General features: G+C 42.4%; 1 protein-coding gene across 1 annotated transcript; it reads left to right on the plus strand.

The window, feature by feature from the left end:
• Positions 1-1,085: 1,085 nt before the first annotated feature.
• TCHHL1 (trichohyalin like 1) lies at positions 1,086-4,658 on the plus strand. The gene is made up of 2 exons (XM_049616239.1): positions 1,086-1,467; positions 2,136-4,658. Exons 1-2 carry the CDS (start codon positions 1,285-1,287, stop codon positions 4,656-4,658), a joined length of 2,706 nt encoding a protein of 901 aa, XP_049472196.1. The 5' UTR covers positions 1,086-1,284.
• Positions 4,659-9,677: the final 5,019 nt, after the last annotated feature.

Consider the following 9,677-nt stretch of genomic DNA (forward strand, 5'->3'; position numbering starts at 1 on the left):
GAAGCTTCTTAAAGAAGGAAATAAAAATAAGAGAAGCTGAGAGTAGGCAAGGAAGGGAGACTGGGTTTGATGGTGATGAATCAGGGCATCAGACCCAGAGGGTGTCTCCTTCCTAACTGTGCAATTAGGGACTCAATAAAAGGTTTCAGTGCCTGCTGTCAGCTCACAGCCTGCTGTTCATTTTATTCTACTTGCTCTCATCCGTGAACAAGGTAAGTCTCATAGACCATATGCTTGAGCTTGGATCTCAGCTGCTGCTCTGCTTATCTGGGAGATTGTGTAAGGATTCCAGAGAAGATATACCCCAAGTCTAATTTGACCACTATTAATCCCACTAAACTGGGATCTCCAGCCCCCCACATGAATCTTTGCTTATGAAACTTCTCTGATAATTGTCTTTTTTAAAAAATATAAACTGTATGACATAGGCATGAACATTTTTTAACAAGACATGGGACTCAGAGCTATACTAAAATGAAAATACAGAGTCATTTAAATGGTGGGTAAAGACCAAGGGGTCAGGCAGGATTCTATTTGTTTTACCAGTGAGTTCACTGAGCCGTGTCTTCTTGGTAAAAATATGTTCCTTCAGCCTGCAGATACAGGGGTTGATTTTCTTGGCATTACTTCTCTTTCATCTATAAGCTTTTCTAACTTTAAAAGTTATGCTTTCCCAAGGTACCTGGGTGGCTCAGTCGGTTAAGCGTCCAACTTCAGCTCAGGTCATGATCTCACAGTTTGTGAGTTTGAGCCCTGTGTCGGGCTCTGTGCTGACAGCTCAGAGCCTGAAACTTGTTTCAGATTCTGTGTCTCCCTCTGTCTCCCTCTCAGTCGGTCCCGTGTTCATGCTCTGTCTCTCAACAATAAAAATAAAAGCAAATAAAGTTATGCTTTCCTAAGCAGAGGAGTTAGACTGAAACAAGGTAGGAAAAAAACAGGTGGACACTCTCAGATAAGGCTGGAAGGATTGGTCCCACTCTGTTGGCTTCATTTGTGCATTTCAGTACTTACATTTGCGTTCTTTTTCCACTTCCTTTTGCAATAAAACTTTCTCTGAACACCTGAGTGTCGCTGTCCTCCACAACGTGGGGTGAAGTGTCACTTCTAATACCTACTTGTGCCAGATCTGATCTCACTACATTATCCTGTACAAAACTACATCACTGAAGTTTAGATATTGTATCTTGAGATACAGAATAGAGCAGATGATACCAGTGGAGCAGAGGGAGAGACAGGAAAGAGAACAACCTCGGCATCTTGTTCCTGAAAGGCCCATCCTAGGAAATGAGCTTTGTTTGTTCTTTCTCACAGTCTCCTGAGTTGGGAAAGATGTCTCGGCTCCTGAGAGATGTCCTCTGTGTAATTGAGACATTCCACAAGTATGCCCAGGAGGCTGGTGATGAGGCAACACTGACCTGCGCAGAGCTGAAACGGCTCATCCAGGGCGAGTTTGGGGACGTTCTTCAGGTGAGGTGTTCACAGAGCTGTGGAAATTCTCCCCCACTTACTCTTTCTCCATAATCTATGCAAGATGGGCTTAAGTAATCCCTGCTTGTTTTACATTTGGCTACCAGCTCTCGGTACTCACTGATTTTGAATAACTTTTTCCAGTCTTAACTCCCTATTCTGTGTAATTGCTTAATCAATCTTACAGAGAAAAATGAGGCTTTCCTCTGGGACTATGCTTCAGGAGAGTAGGTTCTGAGAGGTGTCACGAACCATTATACATGCAACTCACAGTGATGTAAAAGCTCCTTCTTAGGGTGCCTGAGTGGCTCAGGCAGTTAAGCTCCTGACCTCAGCTCAGTTCATAATCTCACAGTTGCATGAGTTTGGCTCTGCATCGGGCTCTCTGCTGCCAGCTCAGATCCCACTTCAGATCCTCTGTTCCCCTCTCTGTGCCCCTCCTCCCACCAAAATGAATAAACATTTTTAAAAAAAGCTCTTTCTTAGCATAGCTCTCTAATGAAAAATGGGATCCAGAATCAACAAGTTCTTACTGTTTTGGGAAATTTCACTAGTTCTTAAGGAAGAAGTTTAAAAAAGGGGGGGGGTGGATTCTTGGGAGCTATGTAGATGCTCAGGGCACTTGACCACATATAAATAGGCTGATTCCTCATTGTGTTTTCATGCAGCCACATGCCATTCTTGCTGTGGAGAGAAACTTGAACCTTCTGGATATCCACAGCAATGGCACCATCAGTTTTGATGAATTTGTTCTTGCAATCTTCAACTTGTTGAACCTCTGTTACCTTGATATACAATTGTTACTAAAATCAGAACTCAGACAAGTGTCTGAACCAGAGAAGAAGCCAAGCGGTATGGATCTTCAGGTGACCAGTGGCACTGACCAGTGGACAGAGCAAACTGCAGCAACTCAAGACAGGGTGGCACTTCCTTCAGGAATGGCATTATCAGCTCAGCTCAGCCTTAAGGAAAGGGGACACAATGGAGTTGACCCACAAGGAAACACCAAGACTTACAAGCTAGTAGAAGCATCTGAGCACAATGACTCTAAGAACCAACACCTGGAGAAAGATCAACAGAGCCAGAAAACAGCCCAAGGTACACCAGCTACAGGAGACAGTGGGGCTCAACTTGAGAGCAACAAGTCAAGAGCAGAATCAGAACAGATCGGCAGTCCCACAAAGGGGAAGGGACAGGATAAGGACAGTCCCAGGGAGGGAGATAAACCAGTCAGGGAGCAAAGTAGCACTAAGACAAGAGATCAATTTGGAGAACAGGAAGGGAACCTGAGAACCCAAAGTGATCTACCAGAAAAAACACAGAGGCCTGCCAAAGATCAGGAAGTTGCAGCAGAAAAGGGTATTAAGGAACATTCTAAAACACAAGAACTATCACTGCCAGGAAAAGATGATCCCAGTTCAGAGCACACTGACCTGCCAGAACAAGAAACTGACCAGAAATCCTTGCAGACAGAGAAACCAGTTGAGCCTGAGGATGATGATAGAACATCTGAGAACCAAGAACCAGGAGAGGATGCTGGTAGGACACCACCTGAGATAAAGAATACAGTTGAACCCAGGGATGATGGCAGAACATCTGAGACCCAAGAGCCACCAGCGCAAGAAAAAGAACATGAACCAATGAACCTGCTTGGCCAAGGTGATAGCATAAATGTTTCAGAACCACCTGATGTCAGAGCTGTAAGGAAAGAGAGGAGAGGCTCCAAAGTCCATGGAACAGCAGGGGAAAAAGAAAATGAGAGAAAAATTCAGCTACCAACTCTGGAAGACCAACCACAGGATGGAAAGTATCAGGAACTCCAGGTGTCATCAAAAGGAAGGTTAGAAGGTTCTAAGATCAAAGGGTTAAGCTCACAAAGAGGAAACCAAAACCATCCTGAAATTGAAGGAAGAGTCACTCCAGAAGAGGCAAGACATGCTGAGAAAGGCATAGCAGAAGCACTTAAGGGCATCAAAAATGCCACTGTAGCAGAAGGGACACCAGGAGCAAGAGAAAGAACACAAGAATTGGAACCACTCAAGAACCAGTCTGGAGAAGAAAATAAGAGGGTCACCAAGACTCATGACAAGCCAGTCAAGGAGGACGATGGTTACCAGGGAAAGGATCCTGAGCCCACACTCACACAGAATAATGACAGTTCTCCCAAAACTCCCAATAGCCTGGCTCCAGAGGATGGTGACAGCAGCTCAGAGACTACTGACTTGCCTGTGAAAGAGGATGCCCAGAGTCAAATAGACCCTCTCAGAGAGCCTGTGGAAAGAAGTCACAATAATAACCCAGACCCTGAGAAACAAGTAGCACTGGGTGAGGAAACAACTCAGGAGGTCATGGTGCCAGCAGTGGGAGGGGATAAGCGGCTCCCCGAGGAACCAGAATGGGCTGCCAGAGAAGATCACAGGAGTCAGGGCTCAGGGACCAAGGGCCCAGGTCCAGCTGTGCACCCCGATGGACATCCAGAGGCACAGGAGTCCACAGCAAGTGGTGAAAACAGAAAGTCGCTGGAGACAGAAATCCCAGGTACCCTGGATGTAGGCTTCACTGACCAGCTTTCCATAAGGCAGCTCCCTGCAAAGGAAGACAGCAGTAAAACGCTAAAGGCCCAGGGCCCAAGTACAAAAGGAAAGGAAGGTGGAGCACCAGAGACCCAGGAGGCTCGAGTAAAAAGTCTGGATGAGGACAATTCAGCCTCTCCCAAGACACAACTTGAAAGAGCGGAACCTACAACATTGAAGGAGGATGAAATCCCCCAAGAGTTGGCAGGAGAAGCCAATGACCAACAAAATCCAGCCAAGAAAGGATATGATGCTTCAGTCCCCCAGTCAGGCCTTGAAGAGAAGACACAGATGGACAAAGAGCCCCGTTTTGTGGAGAGGGGTGCAGTCTATGCTAGTCCTCTGTACCAGTACCTGCAAGAAAAGATACTGCAGCAAATGGACATGACCCAAGCAGAGCAGCAAAATCAAGCTCGATCAGCCAGAGCAACAAACCCAGACCATCCTATCTCCTTCGATGACAGCCAAGCATTACATTCCACCAGGGAACATCTGCCTGGTACAGATCCTACCCATGCACAGCAAACATTAGCCCCCCAGGCCTCAGAAGATAAGCAGGACCACCTTCAGGGAGAGAACCCAGTACTGCAAAGGGAGGCAAGCACTAAAAAGCAATGAATCGTTATCACGATTGCAGGTGAAGTTCCAAGGAACTTCATGCATCTTAACATGTCCCAGGCTTCTTCCCTCCCAACCACCCTAGTGTTCACATACACACATGCAGATGCAGATTAATAATAATCTTTTAAATTCCCTTCCTGGGTTTCCACAAATGCAAATAAGAAAGTATTCAGCAGTGGGAGCTGCCACCAAAGAAATATCACACCAAACATGCTACCATATGATGCTACTTCCAAGTAACAAAATGGATTTTCTCATGACAAAATTTATCGCAATTTACCTGTCACTAAAAATAGAAAAATTCCTTTCATATTTTTAACAGATGATGATTTCCTCAGTTGATTCATTGGCTTTTTATAATGTGACAACAGTGAGTACGAGACTCCTCAATACCACCTTATAATCATAAAATATCACTAATTCATAGATGCAGATTATTCTGCTTCATATTTCCTAACAGATTTCAAGTTTATCCTAAAACTGTATCCTTCAAGATAATCTCAGATATTGCCATAACTTAAAATAATTTTTCTAGCACCCAGAGTAGATTCGTGACTCTTTGCTAATGTCTGAGTGCAACTAAATCTATGCCATAGATTCATTCATTCATTGATTCAGCAAACTTCTATTAAATCCCACTCCTTACACAGAGTTTTCAGAGTGTCTGGCTCAAATAAGCAATCAGAATAATTATCAAGGAGAGAGAGTATACAAATCTAACATATGCTTGATTCTGTAAGAAGCTCTTAGAACCTATGATCCACTAAGTCTATAAAATGTTTACCCATATGGTTTGCTGACAGCATTGTATCAAAATTAGCAAATAAATGACCTTGTAATCAATCTCTTTTGTTCATTCTTTTTTTCCCCCTTTATTCACCATCTAGCCCTGAAGACACTGGTCAGAAACAAAAACAATCTTAGATTATTTTAAAAGACTGTAATTGGGGCGCCTGAGTGGCTCAGTCGGTTGGGTGTCTCACTTCGGCTCAGGTCATGATCTCACGGTTTGTGAGTTTGAGCCCCACATGGGCTTCTGGGCTGATAGCTCAGAGCCTGGAGCCTGCTTCAGATTCTGTGTCCTTCTCTCACTCTGCCCCTCCCTCTCTCTCTCTCTCTCTCTCTCTCTCTCTCTCAAGAATAAATTAAAAAAAAAAACATTAGAAAAGACTGTAATTAAAGGATGATGTCTCAGAGGATGAGGCCCAGGAAAGGAATAAAATAGATATCATATTATGTTTCCTGAATCCAAAATGCCCCATCTCCCACTGCATCCTGCTTCTGAGTTTCTTCCACTTCATCTCACACCTCTTCCAGAATTTAAAAGTCTCCTATATTTCTTCCGCCTCCAACATCTTCAGCTCTCTTCACTCTACCTTTGAACATGAATGAATATCCCTATCTAAAATTTTTTTAATGTTTATTTACTTTTGACAGAGAGAGAGACAGAGCATGAGCAGGGGAGGGGCAGAGAGAGAGGGAGACACAGAATCTGAAGCAGGCTCCAGGCTCTGAGCTGTCAGCACGACACGGGGCTCAAACTCACAGACCATGAGATCATGAACGGAGCCGAAGTCGGACACTCAACTGACTGAGCCACCCAGGCACCCCATAAATGTCCTTATCTAAAAAAATATATATGCACTCTAATGACCAAGAGACATAAGCCAACTCACAAAAAAGAAAAATATATACTAGAGCTTAAACTAACCAGCCTTTTTCACAAGCAACGGGCAATATGTATCAGGAACCACAAAAATGGCAAAGGGCATAAATAATAGATTTGCAAAGGAAGCTATACATATGGCCAATGAATGCGTGAAATCCTCACTAGACTTTAAGGAAATGCAAATTAAAAATAGTTTTTTCAAGAGGCACCTGGGTGGTTCAGTCAGTTAAGCGTCTGACTTCAGCTAAGGTCATGATCTCATGGTTCGTGAATTCGAGCCCCACATCAGGCTCTGTGCTGACAGCTCAGAGCCTGGAGCCTGCTTCAGATTCTATGTCTCCCTCCCTCTCTGCCCCTTCCCTGATCACTCTCTCTCTCTCTCTCTCTCTCAAAAATAAATAAATATTAGAAAAAAAATTTTAAGTAGTTTTTTAACTTGTCAAGTTATTAAACGTTATTTGTTTCTTTTTAATAACCACACAGTGATTAGAGAAACAGGAACTTTGAAATACAAATGATAGATGTATAAATGAGTAAAACTTTCCAGATGGCAATTCAATAATATGCACAAATAGGGGCTCCTGGGTGGCTCAGTTGGTTCAGCATCTGAATTCAGCTCAGGTCATGATCTTGCAGTCTGTGAGTTCGAGCCCCATGTTGGGTTCTGTGCTGACAGCTTAGAGCCTGGAGCCTGCTTCTGATTCTGTGTGTGTGTCTCTCTCTCTCTGCCCCTCCTCTGCTCATGCTCTGTCTCTCGCACTCTCAAAAAATGAATAAATGTTAAAAAAAATTAAAAATAATATGCACAAAAATATTATTAAATATTTCTCAGATGGCATTATAAGGAAATAATCAGGGATGTGTATAAAAATTCATCTACAAAGATATTAGTCATAGTGTGTTACAGACAGAAAAAACAGAAATAACCTAAATGTCCATCATTATAGGAATGGTTAACTAAATTATGGTTACTGGATACTGTGGAATGCCAAAAAGCGCAACTGGCGGAAACCTAGAGGCATTGACAATAGGATGTGCAGAAGATTCAAGGGCCAGATCTTGATGCCCAACATTGGTTATGGGAGCAACAAGAAAACAAAGCACATGCTGCCCAGTGGCAGCATTAGGAATTATGAGGTAAGATTTTCTTTAATTGAGAAATGATTCATAAAATACTAAGCTTTGAAGGATTATAAAATTGTATATGGAGTATGATTCTCTTAAAGATTAACAAATAAATAAATAGGCAGACTATGAGACCAAAATCTTAATAGTAGTTATCTCTAAGTAGGGCAACTGTAATGACATTTATTTCCTGATTTAAGATTTTCTTCATTTTCCAAATTTTCTGTAATGAAAACGCAATACATTTGCAATCCCAAAAATAAATGCTATTTTAATAACTAATTATAACCTTTAAATCTAGTCTCAAGAAATAATGTAAAACAGAAAAAAATGTTCTTCAAGATGTTCACAACATCGTTATTTTTGTAATAAAAAGTACATAAAACCAAATTTTTAATACCTTATAAATAGCATCAAATATCCCTTTGATGTTAAAAAAATATCCCTTTGGTGTTAAAAAAAATCCCTTTTATAACATTTATTCATTTTTGAGAGACAGAGTGTGAGTGGGCGAGGGGCAGAGAGAGAGGGAGACACAGAATCTGAAGCAGGCTCCAGGCTCTGAGCTGTCAGCACAGAACCCAACGTGGGGCTCGAACTCACAGAACGCAAGATCATGACCTGAGCTGAAGGCAGATGCTTAACTGACTGAGCCACCCAGGCACCCCTGATGTTTATATATACTCTCTAAAATGTGCATTTATGAAGCATCTGCATCATATGGAAAATCCATTATGTGGAAAAGCATGATACCATCTGTGCTTACAGCAGGATATCGACAATATATATGATGAAGAGAAAATATACCTAAGTATCTACAATGTTCATCTCGGTGATAGATTTACAAGTGACTTTTTCCCTTCTTTCTAAATTTCTATATTTTCTATGTTGAGTATTTCTGATTTATTTTATAATAAAAAAATTGAAAAATAAATAATAGTTTTTTAAACATTCTCTTCACATTCTAGCAACCATTCAATTTTTCTCTCCCTCTCTCTGCCCTCTGTTCTATCTTTAATACAAAGCAATGCTTTTTTCCATCATCCAATAAAAATTCTTCCTCTGAAGAGGGCATTGCCCTCCATCTGACAAGCCTAGCGACCTCTAACCTCCACGTTTTCAGACCTCTTGTGGCTGATAACTGCCTCTCACTTCCCCAGTCCTTCCCCACCTCCTGTGGGTTCTTCTCAACCAAATCACAAGACTATGGGTTATTTCCAAGGGTTTTTTTTTCTGGACTTTCTCTCTCTGAGAACCTCTCCCTGGCCCAGTTACTAGTGTCTCTTCCACAGTGGTGTTTCAACTCACCTTGTTCAGATTTGACTGTGCAATTCAATCCAGTTTATGCAATTGCTCACAAGATATGACCCCTGAGACTGCCAACCACTCCCCATTAAACTGGCTTGTCTTCTCAATTTCCCTCATTCTGTCCTCTCCATCCCCATTCTATCAGGCTTCAAAGGCACAAACTTTGGAATCATCATTTACCTTATTTCTCTTATTCTCCATATCTAATCCACTACAATATTTCCATAGTCGTCCTTAAACCAATTTTCCAGATCCATCTTCCATTCTCTGCTCCCTTTGGGACTTCAAATACCCTCCACCTAAAATAATGTCTCTCCCTCCCCTTTTACTGAATGTCCAAATCCTGCCCATCCCATGGGATCCAACTTCAATGTCACTTCATTCATCCATTCCAAAATTGTTTTTAAAAGATTTATGTTAGGGGCGCCTGGGTGGCTCAGTCGGTTAAACCGCCAACTTCGGCTCAGGTCATGATCTCCAGGTCCGTGAGTTCAAGCCCCGCGTGGGGCTCTGTGCTGACAGCTCAGAGCCTGGAGCCTGTTTCAGATTCTGTGTCTCCCTCTCTCTGACCCTCCCCCGTTCATGCTCTGTCTCTCTCTGTCTCAAAAATAAATAGACGTTAACCAAAAAAAAAAAAAAAAAAAAGATTTATGTTAGTACCAAATACTGGTGAAGAATTTGAAATACATAAATGACAAGACAAGTAGGTACTCTCTACCTTGGAGCTTACATTCTACAGATGGAGGGGAGAGACAAACAGCAGGTAAGGACAACCATAAATAAACAAGATAATCCCAGAAAATAAAGCAAGGTAGCATGATAGAGAGGGACAAGGGCGCAGGAAGGCAGAGGCAGGTAGAAGTGCTGCTAGAGAAGACTACTTGAACCTTTCCTGATGCCCAGCCAAACGGACG

Source organism: Panthera uncia (genome assembly GCF_023721935.1).
Source record: "Panthera uncia isolate 11264 chromosome C1 unlocalized genomic scaffold, Puncia_PCG_1.0 HiC_scaffold_4, whole genome shotgun sequence".
NCBI lineage: Eukaryota > Metazoa > Chordata > Mammalia > Carnivora > Felidae > Panthera > Panthera uncia.